This window comes from Armigeres subalbatus, chromosome 2, assembly GCF_024139115.2.
Source record: "Armigeres subalbatus isolate Guangzhou_Male chromosome 2, GZ_Asu_2, whole genome shotgun sequence".
Lineage (NCBI taxonomy): Eukaryota > Metazoa > Arthropoda > Insecta > Diptera > Culicidae > Armigeres > Armigeres subalbatus.
Window position 1 is genome coordinate 406,705,182 of NC_085140.1, and position 21,405 is coordinate 406,726,586.

The window sequence follows — 21,405 nt, forward strand, 5'->3', positions numbered from 1 at the left end:
AGGAAATCAGCCAGCTCAAAGATTTTGCGCTTAAGTGAGCAAGCGTTCCAATTGACCAGACCCACCCTAGCAGCCATTTTCAATGACGAACATGCCCAGGGTGAAGATCTGGTCGAAGCGTGTTTTACACTCACGTAGTCGCGTTGCTAGTTGGGTGAAAATGTGAACTAGCTGCTCCGAGGTGTTGAGCGGTGGGTCGCTGTCGGCCGGAAGGGGTTCATTGTCCTGATGACGCAGTTGGCGCTTTTGGGATCAGCCACCTCCATCTTGTCGCACTTTTCGGTCGGATGGGGTTCGCCACACTTGTTGCAGCGCGGCTTCATACGGCAGTTCCTGGTGCCGTGCCCGAAGTTGAAGCAGTTGGTGCATTGCGTGACGTCGCGGTGCACTGGCCGATATCGCTCCCAGTCAACGACTGTGTAATTTATAATGCCGGCCAGCTTCAGGTCCTTCCATGTGGTGGAGCCGTGCTCCAAAAGGACCAGATACATTTCAGCCCCTTAGCGATCAGCTGGCGAATTTTCGGGTGCAATTCCGGCGGATTGCCCTTCACAATCACGGGCGGACAATTCTCCTTCCGCTCCGGTTGCACCTGCGATTGCTGCTTCTTTCTCCTTTTCGGCGGATTGCCGGCGTCATCAAGCGGCAACACGCTGCTCTGCAAAAGCTGCTTGGGGGTTATCCGCGCCTCCAAAAGCAGTGCGCACAGGCACTTTTTGTGCGACCGAATCGGACACTGAGTCTCCCATGACGAATCCGGGAGAAAATAACGTCAATGCGACGAAGCGATGGTGCCTCCAGGTGCCTTTCCGTGATGAAAGCCACGTTGATCTCTCTCACTCTTCGAGGAAATCAGCCAGCTCAAAGATTTTGCGCTTAAGTGAGCAAGCGTTCCAATTGACCAGACCCACCCTAGCAGCCATTTTCAATGACGAACATGCCCAGGGTGAAGATCTGGTCGAAGCGTGTTTTACACTCACGTAGTCGCGTTGCTAGTTGGGTGAAAATGTGAACTAGCTGCTCCGAGGTGTTGAGCGGTGGGTCGCTGTCGGCCGGAAGGGGTTCATTGTCCTGATGACGCAGTTGGCGCTTTTGGGATCAGCCACCTCCATCTTGTCGCACTTTTCGGTCGGATGGGGTTTGCCACACTTGTTGCAGCGCGGCTTCATACGGCAATTCCTGGTGCCGTGCCCGAAGTTGAAGCAGGTGGGGCACTGCGTGACGTCGCGGTGCACTGGCCGATATCGCTCCCAGTCAACGACTGTGTAATTTATAACGCCGACCAGCTTCAGGTCCTTCCATGTGGTGGAGCCGTGATCCAAAAGGACCAGATACATTTCAGCCCCTTAGCGATCAGCTGGCGAATTTTCGGGTGCAATTCCGGCGGATTGCCCTTCACAATCACGGGCGGACAATTCTCCTTCCGCTCCGGTTGCACCTGCGATTGCTGCTTCTTTCTCCTTTTCGGCGGATTGCCGGCGTCATCAAGCGGCAACACGCTGCTCTGCAAAAGCTGCTTGGGGGTTATCCGCGCCTCCAAAAGCAGTGCGCACAGGCACTTTTTGTGCGACCGAATCGGACACTGAGTCTCCCATGACGAATCCGGGAGAAAATAACGTCAATGCGACGAAGCGAAAACGTAAATAACGCACGAACGAGAAAAAAACACTTGGAAAAAATGCGAGAGCAAAAAGCACGTCCGTACGCTTTGCTGTCACGAACTGGAATACGCCTGCTCCGAATCCGGGAGAAAATAACGTCAATGCGACGAAGCGAAAACGTAAACAACGCACGAACGAGAAAAAACACTTGGAAAAAATGCGCGAGCAAAAAGCACGTCCGTACGCTTTGCTGTCACGAACTGGAATACGCCTGCTCCGAATCCGGGAGAAAATAACGCCAACGCGACGAAGCAAAAACGTAAACAACGAACGAACAAGAAAAAACACTTGGAAAAAATGCGCGAGCAAAAATCAAGTCCGTACGCGCTGCTGTCACGAACTGGAATGCGCGGGTCTGCTCATTCAAATGGGATTTGACTCACACATGATTTGAATCACCGATGAGATTTTCAAATTTGAGATTTTACCAACACTGGGCGTGATCCTTGTGTCCTTCAGCTCCACACCTCCTACTCCGATCTGGACCCCTGCAGTCATATGACTTATGCCCAAATTTGACGCCACACTGATTTCTCAATGCAGCCACCAGGACTCCGGCTTCAGTTATTTCATCCAGGCCCCGACACTGGACTACTTCTACTGGTCATAACGTGTACTCCATTACTCAGCACCTCTTCTGTCAATTTTTTATACGCAGCACTCTTTTGCGCAGCATTCCAATTCAGGACGAGAATCATCTCACACTTCTGCGTTCTACGAATACAGCTGACATCCTCAACCATGTCAGCGAATTTTTCTTCACAAATCATGGCCCTCAGTACATCAGCGTAGCTTTTGCCCTCGGTTCTGCCTTGCCTTTGTCCCTTCGACTACGGGCATTGCAAGGTGCGCTCTTTCGCATACGAGTATCACTCTTCTTGGCCACCGCTCCTTTCCGTTTTCTTTGCGGCTTCCTTTTCCGCTAGTTTTGCTTTTTTGGGGTTCACGACCTCCTTCCATGGAAGGCGTTAAATGCGACGTGCGATGCGACAGTGCAATCTGACAGCCTGTTTATAATGATTGTTATTCTTTTACGTGAGTCGCGTCGCGTCGCAATGCTCGTCGCTTTTACTCTGGCTTGCCCGCCCCTTAGGGTCAGCCGTTTCCCTGACTTTCTCCAGACGTTTGGCCGTATGCTTCCTCTCTTGTGATACTCTTCCGTAATCTGAAAAAGTGACGTATGCGCCATTTTACAACATACATGTTTTCCATTTTTCTGTTAAAGAGTACGACGAATGCTACTCGTTAACACCATTTTTGGAAAATGGCGTTTACGTCACTTTGCCAGATTACGGCAATACTGGCTTAGCACTAGCTCCTTTGTGATTAGTTTCAAACCCGCGATTATTGAGCTTAGGTGTTGCACCGATGACGACCACCGTCTTTTCGGAGATCTGCAGTTTGGCGTTTCGTCAGCTGTTTTGACGTAGGACTTACGTCTTTCTTTACTATACTGGGTGTCATTTAGATTTTTGGAAATCGAGAGCGTTACGCTCAAAGGGAAGATTTCGAACGTCACTAGCGCCTTTATCTTTCGACGGATTTTGAAGATTTATATATCAATCGACTCGGGCACTCTCCAGCAATTTGTCAATTTCATTGAAACTCAAGATTATTAGAATTTTCAATTTTTGTCAAAGCCAATAAAAATTTCATATATAACCAATCCGATGCATTCCTAACACGGACATCAGAATGCAGTATGCCACGGGCCATCGGGTCCACCGGAATATTTTCTTTGTATATAAAAGAAGCTGTGCCTGCCGTGTGTGAGTCATTCCAGTTTGTGACAGCAGCGCGTATCGACGTGCTTTTTGCTCGCACATTTTTTCTCGTTCATTCGCTATGTACACAGCATGCAGTCGCCAGCAGGAGAATATGCATGAAAAAAAGGACGCATTTTTTGTCATTCTATGCTTGATGATGGTCGGATGCAGTGGTGTCGGTTGCGTTCGATGCAATAGCCCATCGCATCGCTTGGAGTTTACGGCAAGAGGCCAATGATGGCTGAAGCTGCGATGGCAGCGGTGGTGGATGAAGAAGAATAAAACTAGTCCAGAAGTCCGACCAAAAAAAAAAAGTTTCCAGAAGTATATGTTAATAAACATTATTTTGAACTTTGGTTTTCATTTTCTGAGAAATTATGTCGCTAAACTTGTCTTAGACTAGGAGTTTGGAGCCACAACTTTCAATATTAGCGTATTAGCAAAACCTCCTCTATTTTAGTAGGCAGACGGCTCCTTGACTTATTTCTTATTTTGTAATTTTTCAGCAGTAAGCACGCCTACCCCTGGCGACATATGGGGCGACCGATTAAGACATCATGGCGATTGGGTCCCCATTGTAGCTGTCATCGAATCCCACTGAAGTAGTCGCCTTTGTGATCCCATGATTATCTATGCTTGCCGAGGTAGCAGGGAGACCATGCGGGGGTTGACACTTGCGTGTTCAGAGCCAGTTCAGTGATAGTCAGGAATTATCATCTAAGACTACACCCACCCAGTTGGCAGTTGTGTGGCAGGATTGGACGGCGTGCGACAAGGCCCGCCACGGTTTAATGGGACGGTTTAGTGGACTTGCCATTAGCCCACAGGATGTCGATGTCACCCGGCCTTACTAAGAGAGTAGAATGTCTCGACTGCCAGCCCTCCCATCCAAAATATAGCAATAACTAAAGCAAAATCCATAATTGAGACTTAACTGGCATCAGTCTCAATGCGTTTTTCAGCGCCTCCGGGGACATATTGTCAGCTGTAGTATTAAACCGAGCCTGACGATATGACCAGATTCACACCGTTATACACACTACTACAGATAATATCCCAACGTAACGATAAGTATTCAGAAATTTATAAGCATTGAAGTAGTGTAGCACTTTATGGTCGCTTTTGCGAATTGTAGTGGTTATTGGTTACTTAGGTAGTTTCTTGATTGTTTTCAATAGTTTCACTATCTGTACACAAAACTAATTATTGGATGGCTTCAATAATTATTGTTGTTGAAACAATTCGATGAAAGTTGGAATGGGTAAAATTTTATGGAGCTCTGCAGCTACCATGGGAAAGAAAGGATTAAATCAAAAATTGTTTTGGTAAACATCACATTCAGTCTGCCCCGAATTTATTCTTTATGGATGACTGTGGTTTAGTTGGGAACTGGACTTATTTTCACAAAATTGATTCCACACCATCCTGCTAGCAGTTGCTATGTGTACTAATTATCCAAAGTATATTTAAAAAAAGCTTGCTCGTTAACGTTCGAAAAATGTATAATTTAAGTATAACAGATTATTAAACTTAATTCGATATCCATGTTGATTGAAATGCACTTCCGGTGTGGTTTCTCTCGGGGCCACAGTTTAGGACAGCTTGGAAGCAGCAAACTGGCGGGCCAGTTCTAAAATCTCCTCCACCTTGTCGAAGTTGGCGCCCGATGCTTGGGCGGATTCCGGCTTGCCGCCTCCTTTTCCACCCATGCTTGGCGAAACGTGCGAAATCCATTCGTTGGCCTTCAGCCCCTTTTCAACGGCGGACTTCGGAACTGAGGCTAAACAGAAGATCTTTTTCGAGTCTGGATCGGAGGAAACAAACAGCGCAGACTGGTCGGGGTTGATTTTACGAACCTCTTTCAGCGCGGTGTCCAGAGCCTTAGTGTTGTTATAGGCTTCCATTCGATGGACTAGGAACGGCGCATCCTTGTTCGCTTCGGATAGTTCCTTTGCTTTTTCAACAACCGTCGTGGAGAGAGCAGCTCTGACAGCACGCTCCTTATCGTCGAGCGTTTTCTTCAGTAATTTGAGTACGTTACGAATTTCGTCCTTCTTAACATAGGGAATGACTGCCTGCGACACGTCCTCGTTCAGTTCAACGATCTTTCTTACGTGTTCCTTGGAGTCTTTCCCCGTGTTATCTGCATCGATGGTGGCTTTCAGAACATTAAGTTCATTTTCAAGCAGTGCTGTCTTCTTGAGCGCCTTCTGAGCTTCTGGCCCAGTAAGAGCGACGATCCGACGAATGCCTTTGGCGATGGCTTCTTCGGTTGTTATTACAAAATCCCACATATGACCAGATTGATGCAGGTGAGTGCCACCGCAGAACTCAACTGAGGTTTCAACTCCTTCTTCGCCTTTTGGATTGGCCTCCAGGTTTTCGACTGGAACGCCAAATGAAATTACACGAACCGGGTCCGGGTAAACTTCGTCGAAGACAGATCGCAGACCATTGATGCTCTTTGCAACAGCGAGTTTGGACTCTTTTGCGTAGATTTTAACATTCTTCTTAACCACTTCACGAGTAAGACGTTCGGCTTCGCCTACCTGCTCCACAGTCATGGCGGACTTATTAGTGAAATCAAAACGAAGCTTCTCCGGCACGACTAAAGAACCACGCTGATCTGTGTCTTGCCCGAGTACTTTGAGCAGAGAATGGTTGAGGGCGTGAGTTGCCGAATGATTCTTCATAGTTAGCTGACGACGCAAACTGTCCATATGGCAAGCGACTTCATCACCAACGCGTAGAACTCCTTCTACAACACCGATATGGATGATGAAACCTCCACGATTGTATACCAAAGTTACGTTAAATTCGGTACTTTCATCATTAACCTGGAACAGAATTATAGTCAAAATGAAATATACAAAAGCTGACTAACAAAAACAGCCGTACCTTAACGAGATATCCTTGATCATAGATCTGTCCACCACTTTCGGCGTAGAAGTTGGTCTTATCTAAAATCACTGCACACTCCTGGCCGGCTTGAACTTCATCAACAAAGGAGTTGTTGTATCTCAACGCCAAGACTTTTCCGTTGCACGGTTCAAACTTGTATTCGGCCATGGGATCGGTTTCGGCCTTATAGCGGTACTTGTAGGAATCGTCAGTCGTAGGGACATTTTTCTCTTTCAGTTCGGAGATGGCATGCACATCCAGATCAACGGTGGCAGCCTTAGATTTTTCCTTACCCTGGGACAGGATGTACGATTCATGTTTGGCCTTCTCATAACCTTCCATGTCAATGCTCATGCTTTTCTCCTCTGCCATCAATTGGGTCAAATCAATCGGGAATCCATAAGTATCGTACAACCGCCAAGCAACATCACCGGGAATGACTTTACTATCTCCTAGTTTGGCAATTGTGCGATTTAAAAGGTTTCGTCCACGAGTCAGTGTTTTCAAGAACTGTTGTTCTTCTTCGTTAATGATATTTTTGATATGCTGAGGATCTTTTTTCACCTCCGGGAAGGTATCTCCGAGCAAGAAGACGACCGTGTCAACCAAAGTAGCAAAAAATCCAGGCTTGGCGTTAAGTTTTTCAGTGGCATATCGAACAGCACGACGGAGGATTCTTCGCAAAACGTATCCACGTCCGGTATTATCCGGAAATCCACCGTCAGCCAAAGCGATAGTAATTGTACGGGCGTGATCAGCAAGAACTCGATAAGCCATATCAACACCATCAACATCATCTGCACCAACACGTCCCTGATAATTCGGAGCTCCAGTTCCCTTCTGGATAGCTTCAAACAATGGCACAAACACATCGGTATCGTAGTTAGATCGCTTGTCCTGAATCACCGATACGAGGCGTTCAAAGCCCATACCACAATCAATGTGTTTCTTCGGCAGCAACTTCAAACTACCATCTTGTTCCCGGTTGAATTGAATAAACACCAAGTTCCATATCTCCAAAACGTCCGGATCATCCATATTAACCAACTCCGGAACGCTGCGATCTCCAATGCGATCGAAATGCAACTCCGAGCATGGACCACACGGACCAGTTTCTCCCATTTCCCAAAAGTTGTCTTTCATGCTTCCCGGGAGGATGTGCTCTTCCTTGACCCCCAGGTTCAGCCAAATTTGACGACATTCCAAATCAGGGTCCAAACCAGCTTCCGGATGTCCTCCAAAGTACGTCACATAAAGCCGTTCCTTGGGCAGCCCCAACCTATCGGTCAACAGTTCCCAAGCCCAGGTGCAGATTTCCTTCTTGAAGTAATCTCCAAAGGACCAATTTCCCAGCATCTCGAAAAATGTATGATGGTAAACATCCTTTCCAACGTCGTCCAAATCATTATGCTTACCGCCGGCGCGGATGCATTTCTGCGTATTGGCCGTACGGACCCACTTGGCCATGTCGCTGTTAGGATCGACTGTGCCGAGGAAAATCGGCTTGAACTGGTTCATTCCTGCATTGGCGAACAGCAGCGTCGGATCATCCATCGGGATTGTCGACGACGAGTGCACGTAGAGGTGTTCCTTTTCCTTGAAGAAGTCCAGGAATGCATTCCGGATCTGCTTTGCTGTTAGGGAGGTGTCCATTTTTGTTGTCCTGCAAAATATAAAACTAGTTCAACTATCGATTTTTACTTTCACTTTTTATATCAAGCCCCTCCCTTTGCAATGTGTGGCATTTTACTTCACCACCCTACACTACACCTAAGCCATTTATAACTCAGTGCGAGACTTGCATTCTGATTTCATCATCCGCCACGGTGTAGTCGGAGAGAAACATGGGTTAGGTAACTTACTCGTTTAAAAGTGATTTTCCGGTCTGATACAGCTTAGGAAAAACAGTTTTCCTGGAAAATTAGATGTTCAGATGGTCGCTAACTTTAACTATTCCACGTTTTTATCTACTGTCACACGGATTAGCCTTTCACCGCACTCACACTTCAGGTGTTGGTTTTTTTTTCTTCCTACAGACGAGACTTCAGCAACGTAGCAGAAAACGGTACAAGTCGTACAAATACGCGACCCGAAAGATTGCGTGCCAAGACGATGAATGAAAGAAAATGACAGTTCGTATCTGCCGGCGAACAGAAGGGATAAAGAGAAAACGGATGCACTTTTCAATCGTCTGATAAATGGGGGGTATGAATATAAATAAATTTATGAACGTACTCCGCAGCCTGGGTGCACGCTAATCTGAAACAACCCAGTGGCCGGGTCGATTTTACCCGGATTTTTTCGATATTAGCGGTTGTCAAAATCTGGGTATGTCAACAAAATGGATCTGAGTCAGACGAACCCGAAATCTGGGTAAATGGGGAGTTAACCATTTTCGAATACAGCAACATGGCGCCGACGTTGTATTCCAGAGAAAATGTTGGAATTTTTCGTTGTATGCAGCAAAAATAAGGTAAGAATGGTTAAATTTATCAAGGCGGAACATTGTCGGCACAGCCGGCAAATGATATACACGCTTAGTTCAGTTTACCTATTTATGAGTACTTGATTCACCCATATTTGGGTATTGCACATTTCACTCATATTATAAGTAAAATATACTGAGAAAATCGGTAAATTTCACCCATATTGTTGATAAAGTGACTTTACCAATTTATGAGTGAATGAATTTACTCATATTTGGGTGAAAAAAAATGACTTTGTTGTTTTTGTTTTCAAGTTGTTGTCGAACATAATCCGAGAATCCGAGATAGTATCTGAAAACTGTTCTGTTCCGGCGGATTGTGGCCCAATAAATGTAAGTAAATATTTAATGCCGAAAATATAATATAACATCTTCCGTTTTACATTATTATTCAATAAATTCTAGGTATCAAATAATCTCTCTACAGTGTCATATACGACGGTGAAGCATTCACAACGGACTCCAACCTAGCAGATCCGCAACCAACGAAAATGCGGAACCGAATCAGCAGTCATCTGCAGATTTTGTACAAGGGGTGCATCCAATTTCAATCACTGTAGCATCAGGAGGTAAAGTCAACAACCTTAATTCATTCATTGGGAACTTTCAAATGCCCGGAGCACCTTCATTGAAATCCTGCGTGTTCTGTTGCCTTTTCACCACGCTCAACATAAACATCAACCTGCAGTAGAGAAGCTTACACCTGTTGTGAAAGCCACACACCACACACCTGGTAAGTTTGATTTATTATCGAGTTTATTATCCATGCCTCCAATGTCCATAAAGAGACTCCTTTTTCCATCTTGCAGATAGGTCGTCCGCCGGAACGAAATGACATCCAACTTACGGGTACTCCCAACAGATTTAGTCCACCTGATTTGCAAGGCAGCGGTCAACACCCATCAATATTTGTCAAAACGTAAGTTGAAATGATTCGGCACTCTAACCCTTACCATGACACTTCGTCTCCGACTGCTTGTAGGGACGGAAACGGCTTGTGATCTTTGCCGGTCGCTCTATCCTATCTACTTCGGTACCATCCAAAGAGTCTGACGATGGGTAAAACTGCAGACTCTGCATACAACGATGACAACGGAGGTTAAAATGGTGCAGTTACAAATTATTGAAGCAATTGACCTGGTGGTGGAACCGCTGAGTGGAAGCGGTCGAATGGAAGAACATATATGCCTAAGCGATCCTAAAGATTGATTATGTAAAGAGGATGACATTGTCCTTACGCCTCAGAGTAGATAGTTCAATATGGGATTTGCTGAACTTATCTGTGGCTGCGCGAAGCTTGAACTTCGGAGGAAGGCTGCTATGCACTGAACGGAACATCTTTGGAGGCAGAGAATGACGTAGTGGCAGTGGTCACTGGATGTGTCTTGGTACTGCTGACCAGATATGGATACACCGGAAAGTAACGATTATCGTGCGCAAGGTAATAGCTACCGAACAAGAGTGCGAAATATTCGCGAAGTTGCCCGAGGCCGAACGAGATCTAAACGATATAGATTCATGATTCGCACGGAGGAAACAATTACAATTTCGATAATTACAATGATCATTAACATCTATATGCTCACAAGCGTCGTCGAGACGAGAATGGACTTCCCTAAACTTCAATTTCCGCCAATACAGCCACCGGAAAGCTGAAATACTGCTACTCTACCTATAAGGCATGGATCCTGCTTTCCCCTGTCCAACAGTAACCAGTAGCTCCGATATGGTGTTCCAGTCAGTAAGTTTTAAAATCAAGGATTATGTATTGCATCTTTTTGAAATAAAATTTTAATAAAAAAAATACTTTTTTAAACAATTATTTCGAAAATTTCAATATTTTGAATGTCTCAAGCAAGAACAAAACAATGAAAAATTACCCAAATTTGGGTGAAATTTACTAATAAACCGCTGTCATTCAAGTACCTATTTATGGGTGAAGCTCGGGGTGAAATCGGTTTACTCATATTGTTGCCAACACTGCAGCAGCGAGAACATCTGTGACGTCATAGGCGTCCGAAATAAAAGTTGCCACGGCGTCGACGTCTGCCGCATCCACGTGTCGTCATGGTAATCAAATCAACAACCATCGAAGTATGCCATGCATGAAAATCTAGAAAAATCTACACTTTTATCAAGAACTTCAAGCCATCCAGAAGCAAATTAAATGTACTTAATCTAACTTATTCTAAAATAAAATAGTATAGTAAAACTTATAAGTTAGTAATTATTAGCGAAAAGGTGAGAAATTGCCAATAGTAAAGTGCCTGTCTGTTAGCTTTGTGGTATTGTACTGTGAGGTTTGTGAGTGTCCGGTGTCGTTGGCGGGATCCTGAATGTGGCCAAACCTGAGGCTCCACCCCCCGACGCGCAACATCCTGAAATCGTACAGTCTTCCCCCGCAGACAGGTGAGTTGGTGTGACGGTGCTTCTGCTGTGCCCGTTAGCTCACTGAACGCGTAATTTACATTGGTCCTTCTCCCCCGACAGGTGAGTTGGTGTGACGGTGCTTCTGCTGTGCCCGTTAGCTCACTGAACGCGTAATTTACATTGGTCCTTCTCCCCCGACAGGTGAGTTGGTGTGACGGTGCTTCTGCTGTGCCCGTTAGCTCACTGAACGCGTAATTTACATTGGTCCTTCTCCCCCGACAGGTGAGTTGGTGTGACGGTGCTTCTGCTGTGCCCGTTAGCTCACTGAACGCGTAATTTACATTGGTCCTTCTCCCCGACAGGTGAGTTGGTGTGACGGTGCTTCTGCTGTGCCCGTTAGCTCACTGAACGCGTAATTTACATTGGTCCTTCTCCCCGACAGGTGAGTTGGTGTGACGGTGCTTCTGCTGTGCCCGTTAGCTCACTGAACGCGTAATTTACATTGGTCCTTCTCCCCGACAGGTGAGTTGGTGTGACGGTGCTTCTGCTGTGCCCGTTAGCTCACTGAACGCGTAATTTACATTGGTCCTTCTCCCCGACAGGTGAGTTGGTGTGACGGTGCTTCTGCTGTGCCCGTTAGCTCACTGAACGCGTAATTTACATTGGTCCTTCTCCCCGACAGGTGAGTTGGTGTGACGGTGCTTCTGCTGTGCCCGTTAGCTCACTGAACGCGTAATTTACATTGGTCCTTCTCCCCCGACAGGTGAGTTGGTGTGACGGTGCTTCTGCTGTGCCCGTTAGCTCACTGAACGCGTAATTTACATTGGTCCTTCGAAAGCCACCGACCGGCTTATATGGAAAAACAGGTACGTTGCTCTAGTCGTAAGAATCGTGGTATTGCACCCAAACGGTTAGACAATTACGTCGTCGAGATACCGAAACTCGGTGAGATGCTTCGTACTCCACCAAACCAGCAGAATCTGAATTCCCACCGGAACATGGACGTCGCTGCCACCACGACCATTACAGGAGATCAGGTCGATGTGCCGGAGAACAAATCGGTCGTATCCGATGCCGCAAAAGATGATGCTAAAACTGGATTAATATCAAACCGATCCGGAACCTCGCGAAGCAGCAAAACTGACAGTCAAATCAAGATCTTGGAGTTAGAAGAGCAAAATGAGGTGGCTGAGCTGCGAGCTTCTATCGAACGAGACAGAATCGAAGCAGAAAAACGACTAGCGGAGCTGCAGATTCAACATGATCTGGCATTGAAGACGGAACAACGGAAGGCTGAATTCCAAAAGCGGAAGATGGAACGTGATATAAGAAAGATTGAGCTGCAGTCGACCTCCAGTCATCGATCGAACACCACGTACGGAACGAGTATGTATAGCAATGCATCGCGACGTATTGTGGATTGGCTTGCTAATACAAAGAGGGACAAACCATTGGACGTTGATGAGTCACCCTATCGAATGGATCCACCGTTTCATGGAACACGGGTGCATCTGGTGCGCCACCTGGAGCGATAAACGTATCAGCAGTCGGCGCTAATCAAGCACAAGTCGCCATACCTGACGTGAATGGCGTTTTGTCCCAAGCTTTCAAAGCACTACAAAGCAGAAATATGAAAGATTTGCCATTCTTTACAGGCGATGTTATGGAGTGGACGGTATTTGAGAACGAATTTAAAACGTCTACCGAGGAATTCCAGCTTACTGATCGTGACAATCTGAGACGACTGAATAAAGCGTTGCAGGGAAAAGCACGTAAGACCGTAGAAGCCCTGCTCTCGTCTCCCGACAATGTGAATCAAATCTTGAGAATGCTGAAGTCCAATTTCGGTCGCACCGAATGGGTAGTTGCGAATAGACTGGAAGCGTTGAGAAATCTGGAGAACGTTAAGGAGGGAAGCATAGAATCCTTTCGTACCTTTTACAACGCGGTAATTGGTACCAAGATTGCGATGGCAAACGCGAAGGCGGATAACTATTTGATGAATCCCGAGCTCATCTGTCACCTGGCTGATAAACTGCCTGCTTTCAGCAAACAGATGTGGGTTCGACACAAGGCCGCTTTGATGAAAGAAGGCGAAGTCATCGAGTTCAAAACTTTCTCTCGTTGGTTGGAGGATGAGATGGACAACCAACTTGCAAGTCTCAACCCTGTGTTCAACGCCAAAAGTCCAGCTACCAACCGAAGCAAAAACCGATGGTACTAAACATTACCAGTCGCAACAACGAAGAAACCAGAAAATGTCCCTTGTGCTCAGCAAGTTCTCACTGTGGTCTGGAGAAGTGTGAACAGTTTCGTAAACTGTCGGTTGCTCAGCGTCGATCTACAGCAAATTCCTGCAAGGTTTGCTATATATGCCTGAAGTCGGACCATGCCAGACGGAACTGCAAGTCCGATAAGAAGTGTTCGATCTGTAAGAAGAATCATCACGAGCTAGTACATTCCGACGAATCCACAAGAAGTCCGAGGTACCATCGCACCGAACATCAAGAGAACGTATGTAACGTGAATGGGAAGAACATGAACACACTGCTCCGCGTCGGCAAGGTAAAAATTCGAGGACCAAAAGGTGTAGAGGAAGTGTTCGCGCTTTTCGATGAAGGCTCTTCGCTATCAATGATGGATGCTGCTGTTGCTGAGAATATCGGACTACGAGGACCGATTGCACCCGTAACGTACAGATGGACGAACGGAATATTGCACAAGGAGGAGCAATCGATGCTGCTTTCATTCCGTATATCTGGACCATCGGAACAAGCGAAGTGGTACGAAGTGAAGAATATTCAAACGGTTAACAATATAGCTTTACCTCCGCTGAAATTCGACATGGCAAAAGTAAAACGAATGTATCCAATGCTGGATGAGGACAAATTAGCTGCAATTCAAGGTGCTCGTCCCTGTATGCTGATTGGGTCGAACAACGCGGGTCTGATCGTACCTCTGAAGACTGTGCAATACTCGCTCAACGGTTTACAGTTGACACGATGCCACCTGGGATGGACTGTACATGGAGTAATTGACTCTGCCGTTGCTGGATCGGGCGGTCAACATGCGTTGCTGTGTACCGATAACGATGACATCGAGCTTACAGACCTGGTGAAGCAGATGTATAAGGTAGAAGACTTTGGTATCTCTGGTCAGTCGACGGTAATGGCTGATGAAGATCAACGTGCACTAGATATCATGAATCGCACAATCACACGCCGAGGGGAACGCTTCGAGGTAGGGCAGATTTACAGATACAACAATTTCGTCTTCCCGGATAGTAAACCTCTAGCTCTGCGCCGGCTTCAAACCATTGAGAAGAAGATGGACTCGAACCCTGAATTTGCAGAAAAATACTGTAGCAAGATTCAAGACTACATCGATAAGGGTTATGCCAGGAAACTCGAGCCTGAAGAACTGTCAGAAAAATCTAACACCTGGTATCTGCCTCACTTCAGCGTGGTGAGTGGAGAGAAGTTTCGTTTGGTCATGGACGCGAAAGCAAAGTCGCATGGATTCTCTTTGAACGATCTGCTCTTGAAGGGTCCGGATTTCGTTCCTCCGCTGATCGCAATCTTGGTACGAGCAAGGATGAAGAAGATAGCTTTCGTAGCTGACATCCGGGAAATGTTTCACCAAGTGCGCATCCGTCCTGAAGATCAAAATTCCCAACGTTTTCTATGGCGTGGTATGAACCGCACGGTTCCACCAGATGTATACGTGATGAAGGTTATGATATTTGGCGCGGTTTCGTCCCCATCGATGGCACAATTCATAAAGAATTTCAATGCAAAGGAACTGGAAGAAAAGCATCCTGGCGTCGAACGAGCAGTTGTTAAACAACATTATGTCGACGATTATTTCGACTGCGCTGACACTGAAGAAGCGGCAATCGAACTGATCCAACGCGTGATAAATGTTCACGAGCAAGGCGGATTCAAGCTGGCGAAGTTCTCCTCGAATTCCAAAACTGTGATCGACTCGCTCGATCCTGAAATTGTGGCCGGCTGTAGAGAAGGTGAGGTTCGCGTTCTAGGAATTAGATGGGATCTGCAGTCCGATGAATTTGTTTTCCATTGACTTTCTCAAACCTGGATGAGCGCTTCCAAAGTGGCGAAGCCATTCCAACAAAACGGCAGCTGTTGAGGTTCATGATGAGTATCTTTGACCCACTTAGTTTTCTCAGTCCAATAACAATACAACTGAAGATTATCTTCCAAGAGCTGTGCCGGTTGCAATCCGGTTGGGACGATGAAATTCCCGACGGACTGGTTCCCAGATGGACGGATTGGTTGGTCGAAACTAGGAAGTTAAACGAAATTCGTTTCTCAAGGTACTATTACCCTGCGGTTTCGTCTTTTTCCAATGTGGAATTACATGCCTTCTGTGATGCGAGTGACAAGGCGTTTGCTTGCGTGGTATATATGGTTCATCGTAGTCAAGGTAAAGTTCATGTGGCCCTGGTATATGCCAAGTCAAGAGTGGCGCCCCTAAAGTCACAAACTGTACCACGCCTGGAACTACAAGGATGTGTTCTCGCAAGTCAGATGGTGAGCGTACTACAAACGGAGATGATGGTGGATATTACCAGGGTGTACTTCTGGACCGACTCTAAGATCTGCTTGAGTTGGCTGAAGACAGGTCAAAACTGACCGCGTACGTTGGCGCACGTGTGATGCGGATTAAAGAAAATGGACACGGAACCGATTTGTGGCGCTGGGTTCCATCACAGCTGAATGTGGCTGATTTGGCCACGAAATGTTCAAAGTTTGGCAATATGCATGAGTGGTTGCGAGGTCCAGACTTCCTTCATCGCGACAGTATGTACTGGCCTACTGAGGAACCATTGGCGATGTCTACTGCAGAGCTGGTAAATTTTCAATCTGAAATCATCGTCGATAGTAGCACCAATCTGTTGTGTTACACTGTACACGAAGAAGCATCGATTGAGCTGCCCGACATTTCAAGGTTCTCAGATTTCAATAGGCTGATCAGATCAACCGCATACTACCTGAAAATGAGAAAACTGTTAGTATTGCCAAGATCCGAGAAACCTGATCGTTTGACGTTATCTGTTCAAGAAATATCCGACGCTAGAAATAATTGGTACAAGAAAGTACAAGCTGAAGTCTTTGGGTCAGAGCTGTTTAATCTGAAGAAGACAGGATATGTGAAAGCTAACAGCCGATTAAGAACGTATTCTCCATTTCTCCACAATGGAATCATCCGCATGCGAGGTCGTGTTCAAGATAACAACCAGTCGTTCGAAGTAAACAACCCCGTGATTCTACCTGACAATCATCCGTTTTCAACATTGATCATTCGTATGTATCACATCGCGAACGCGCATCAGGGGTTGGAGGCTGTCATCAATAACGTCAAGGAACGCCACCGTATACTGAAGATCCGTTCGCAAGTAAAGAAGTATGCACTGTCTTGTGTGAGGTGTCGAGAACTGAGAGCGAAACCAACTGTTCCGCAAATGGGAAATCTACCACCGGAAAGAACGACTCCGTTCGCGTATCCGTTCACCTGTACCGGAATCGATTATTTCGGACCGCTATCTGTGAAGGTCGGCCGTCATCTAGAGAAGAGATGGATAGTGCTGTTTACCTGTATGACATCAAGAGCAGTACACCTGGAGATTGTGCCGTCACTCGATACGAATAGCTGTTTAATGGCCATACGATGTTTTATGGCTATCCGTGGTCTACCGCAGTTCATCATGACCGATAATGGGACTAACTTCATCGGTGCTGACCAAGAGTTGAAGACACTGGTAAAAACACTCGATCAGCCGCAGATCGAAAGTTCCTTGAGCGTTAGGGGTGTGCAGTGGAAATTTATACCGCCTGGCGCTCCGCATTTCGGAGGTTGCTGGGAGCGACTAGTGCGTTCAATCAAAACCGCTCTTCGTGCGATGCTGCGGGAACAACACCCTACGGATTTAGTGCTTCGAACAGCATTGTGCGAAGCAATGAATATTGTCAATAATCGACCGCTAACGCACGTTGCCGATGACCCCCTGGATCCGGAACCGTTAACGCCAAACATGTTACTACTGGGACGTAACAATATAATTCAGTTTGATCACGATTTCGACGAAAGGGATCTGGACTGTCGTGCTGCCTACAAACATTCGCAGATATTTGCTGACCGTTTCTGGCGCAGATGGGTAGCAGCGTACCGTCCGGAGCTCATCCGGAGTCGCAAGTGGCCCGACAACAGATTGTATCACGAATACAAAGTTGGCGACCTTGTGATGATTGTGGACGAATCATTACATCGTGGCAATTGGCCAAAGGGTGTAGTGGAAAAAATCTATCGTGGACCAGATGGAAATATAAGAACTATTGAAATCAAAACTTCCAAATCAACCTATAAGCGACCTGTCAGCAAAATCGTGTTGCTTGAAGCCATCACCTCGGTTCCTGGGCCGGAGAATGTTGCCAACACTGCAGCAGCGAGAACATCTGTGACGTCATAGGCGTCCGAAATAAAAGTTGCCACGGCGTCGACGTCTGCCGCATCCACGTGTCGTCATGGTAATCAAATCAACAACCATCGAAGTATGCCATGCATGAAAATCTAGAAAAATCTACACTTTTATCAAGAACTTCAAGCCATCCAGAAGCAAATTAAATGTACTTAATCTAACTTATTCTAAAATAAAATAGTATAGTAAAACTTATAAGTTAGTAATTATTAGCGAAAAGGTGAGAAATTGCCAATAGTAAAGTGCCTGTCTGTTAGCTTTGTGGTATTGTACTGTGAGGTTTGTGAGTGTCCGGTGTCGTTGGCGGGATCCTGAATGTGGCCAAACCTGAGGCTCCACCCTTCGACGCGCAACATCCTGAAATCGTACAGTCTTCCCCGCAGACAGGTGAGTTGGTGTGACGGTGCTTCTGCTGTGCCCGTTAGCTCACTGAACGCGTAATTTACATTGGTCCTTCTCCCCCGACAGGTGAGTTGGTGTGACGGTGCTTCTGCTGTGCCCGTTAGCTCACTGAACGCGTAATTTACATTGGTCCTTCTCCCCCGACAGGTGAGTTGGTGTGACGGTGCTTCTGCTGTGCCCGTTAGCTCACTGAACGCGTAATTTACACATATATAGGTAAATGTCACTTTACCCATAAATACGTATGTGCACTTTTTGGCGATTATAAGTACTTTTCACCTATATTTGGGTGAACTGAAGTAAGCGTGTACGTTGGGGAAAACCGGGGGAAACTGAATTTTTTAACATTTTTTATACAATAACGATATTCTGGAGCGAAAAGAGCTGGGTATCGGATACCCAAATTTTTTCGCTTGTACTGTTACCTAGATTTGAGTTCAGGTACCCGAACCCAAATTAGAGTAACCACGGTTTTGCTGAATTTGGGTCACTTTGACATAATTCTGGATAGCTCCAGGTTAGCGTGTGGTGCGGATAGAATCGATTTGGTTGTCAAACTGAAGAAGCCGGAGACAAACATTGAAGATTGTGGTTATGTTCGTTTTAGATCTTATATTGAGAAGTATTGTTATTATTTGGAGAAAAAATAAAAAATAAACTTAGTTTGAGTTTTGCATTCTTTGTAACAAATATATTCACATTATATTTAGAGTCGATAATTAGTGGGAATGCAATTAAAAAGCACTCGTTACGATATTTCACGAGATTCAGCAGCTGATTAGAGCAGGAATGTATGTAAACCATCGTAAAGTCATGTAGAGTGTCGCGCCTTCATGCAACATGGAAAGAGAAATTCGAAGGACGGGAAATGTTTGACAGCCGGAGAACTGCAAAATAATTCTGCTTATAGGATTGATTTCAAAATATTCCGCTACTCGCTTGACAGCAGAAAAGCGGCTCTATCCGCAGCACCCAGTCCGCAGCAAAAGATACATACACGTAAAAAAATAACCTTATATGTTATGGCAAAAAAACATTCGAAAATACTTATACTCTTCTTTATGCCACCTAATGAATGATCCCATATCAAAAAGCTAATAACATTCATAAGTTAATGAAAAGTATAAGTTTCGGAATGTATGTGACTAATGCGATGTATAAGTTTTTAATTATACATATCATTAAGCGCCTGCTTTGGCAAAAAAGTATCCAGCTTTTTATTATAGCATAAGATCAACTATGGCAATACAATTTTGACACCTGCTGTGTACAGCGTACAGCATTTATAGCATTGTTCTAGTAGTCACTGAACAGCATTTGAATGTCACATTTTGTTGAAAACATTCTTAAAAATGTACGTATAGGCATTTCTAATGATTTCTTTGGTTTTCCAAACTCATGGATGGGTGACAATGTTGTATTGTTTCCTTGTTTTAATCAAGGCACATACTCGAAATTGGTGAGTACCATTCCAAATATTTTACATGCTCGCTGTAGGCCTTACAGTAGTCTTATATTTTAGATCGGTCTGTCGTCCGTTGCGGAATATCAATCGCCAGTTCCGGTTTGCATGATGGAGCAACTGCATAAGGCTTAATTAAGTTGTTCAGAGTACCATGATTGGGCGCTGGGTCGGTATTTGTAGCCCATACAAGTACCATTCGACTAGAGTACCTAAAACATGTTGGCAACAGTGAAAGAGGTGGAAGCGCATTTGGAAAAACTGAGCTTGATGAGGAGAGTACACAAGCTAATGTGGACATTCATACTAATATGGAACATCGATTATTTAAATAAATAAGCATTCCTAATCTCTGAACAAGATGATCTCAATCCAGTTCACACCCTTCAGCCATCTTTTTCTTCGTCTACTGCTTTCACTGGGCTGAGTAATGTTACTAGATAGGTTATCGACGTTTCTTGGATTTGTCTTCTGTTCCCCGAGATATCCGCGATCTATCCTGAAACTGGACATCGGCTCTGCCAATTACTCGAAGAGAAACGTGTAATAAAATGTTTTCCATTCAATCCTCAACAACAACAATTAATACCATACAACGTCAAAGTAAATATATAATAATGTTTTAAATGTCTACCAAATTCATTAGTTGGACGTATTTCTCAACTATGAGTTAGATTTAGTAAAGAAATCAGGTGGATTGTGCCAAAGCGCACAGGTATTAGATTAACGATTACTGGACAGGACAGGATAGTGTGAAAGACGCTTTGTGCGATTTAACTGAGCCCCGACCATTTCATTTTTTACATACTCGTGGTTAATTTAAGGACATTAAACATAAATACATATTTCGACCATACTTGCGGAACTTGAGTAGATGGTAGTACTAATTTTAAGTGCCGAAGTAGGTAGATTGGGATACATCTGAATAAATACTGTTAGAACACTCATGATATAACTAATTAGAAATTTAATAAGGGACATTTTGTTGTATGAACAGGTTGGATAGCACTGAATGCGGCGGCACAGACTAGAGCGAAGCATTGAAGGACCTCTGTCAAGACATTATTGCTTTGATTCTCCCAAATCATCAAAGAACCTCGAATTTGTCTATAGCTGAACAACAAAAATATAAATTAAAAACTTGGATAGAATGTTTGAAATATCTGATAAATCAATCATAAACAAACTGGATTTCAAAACAGTTGGTTTATAATATGAAAACCAAACAGTTAAGTCAATAACTATGGCAACGATGGCTGCAAAAATACCACTGTATGTTCTGTACACACCAAACGTCAAAACTGGATTAACACAGTTGTTTTATGGCTAGCGTAAAAAGCTGGATTAGAAATCTTAATAATATATAACATTAAATTTTTTTACGTGTAAGAACCATTATTGCATCATGACGTCACACGGCAATTTTTTTTCCCGTGTTCAAATGGAGACTGAAGTTTCGTGAGACGATCCCCACCAGTGCGTAAATAAAGCCAAAATAGCAACCTCTATCATGACGCGTACTCGCACCGGTCGTTGGGAAATGTAAACGCAACCTTCGGTGAATAACGAGTTGTCAAATTTGGCGACCCGCTCCAACCGTTGCCAAACCATCACACGGAAATATAGAGTAACGCATAAATAAAAAATGTGCCGCCTTCTGAAAAATTGTTCGGTTATTCATCATCAAAACCATTGTGATGGAGGTCAGTTTAGTTTGGATTTCAACTGATTGGCGGCGCTATTTATTTAATCAGACTAAGGCCGAAGTGGCCTGTGCGGTATATAAGAGTCTTCTCCATTCGGCTCGGTCCATGGCTACACGTCGCCAACCACGCAGTCTACGGAGGGTCCGCAAGTCA

The 21,405-nt window shown here is 45.0% G+C and overlaps 2 protein-coding genes and 1 long non-coding RNA gene across 3 annotated transcripts; 2 read left to right on the forward strand and 1 right to left on the reverse strand.

The window, feature by feature from the left end:
- Positions 1–4,862: 4,862 nt before the first annotated feature.
- Positions 4,863–8,412, reverse strand: LOC134213338 (alanine--tRNA ligase, cytoplasmic). The gene is made up of 3 exons (XM_062692322.1): positions 8,191–8,412; positions 6,326–7,991; positions 4,863–6,264 (listed from the first exon to the last, which is right to left on the reverse strand). The coding sequence occupies exons 2-3, from the start codon at positions 7,979–7,981 to the stop codon at positions 5,020–5,022; spliced, it is 2,901 nt and encodes a 966-aa protein (XP_062548306.1). The 5' UTR covers positions 7,982–7,991; positions 8,191–8,412; the 3' UTR covers positions 4,863–5,019.
- Positions 8,413–8,593: 181 nt separating this feature from the next.
- On the forward strand, positions 8,594–10,632 carry LOC134213339 (uncharacterized). The gene is made up of 5 exons (XR_009979440.1): positions 8,594–8,801; positions 9,069–9,146; positions 9,219–9,546; positions 9,623–9,732; positions 9,796–10,632. It is a non-coding gene; the product is annotated as an uncharacterized LOC134213339 (long non-coding RNA).
- A 5,229-nt stretch (positions 10,633–15,861) lies between these two features.
- Positions 15,862–17,673, forward strand: LOC134210260 (uncharacterized). The gene has a single exon (XM_062686303.1). The coding sequence runs from the start codon at positions 15,862–15,864 to the stop codon at positions 17,671–17,673; it is 1,812 nt and encodes a 603-aa protein (XP_062542287.1).
- The last annotated feature ends 3,732 nt before the right edge of the window (positions 17,674–21,405 follow it).

Coding starts and splice junctions, on each gene's coding strand:
- LOC134213338 (XM_062692322.1), bottom strand. CDS start 7,981: ATGGACACCTCCCTAACAGCAAAGCAGATCCGGAATGCATTCCTGGAC. Junction 6,265..6,325: donor ATCAAGGATATCTCGTTAAG/GTACGGCTGTTT, acceptor ATTCTGTTCCAG/GTTAATGATGAAAGTACCGA.
- LOC134210260 (XM_062686303.1), top strand. CDS start 15,862: ATGCGGATTAAAGAAAATGGACACGGAACCGATTTGTGGCGCTGGGTT.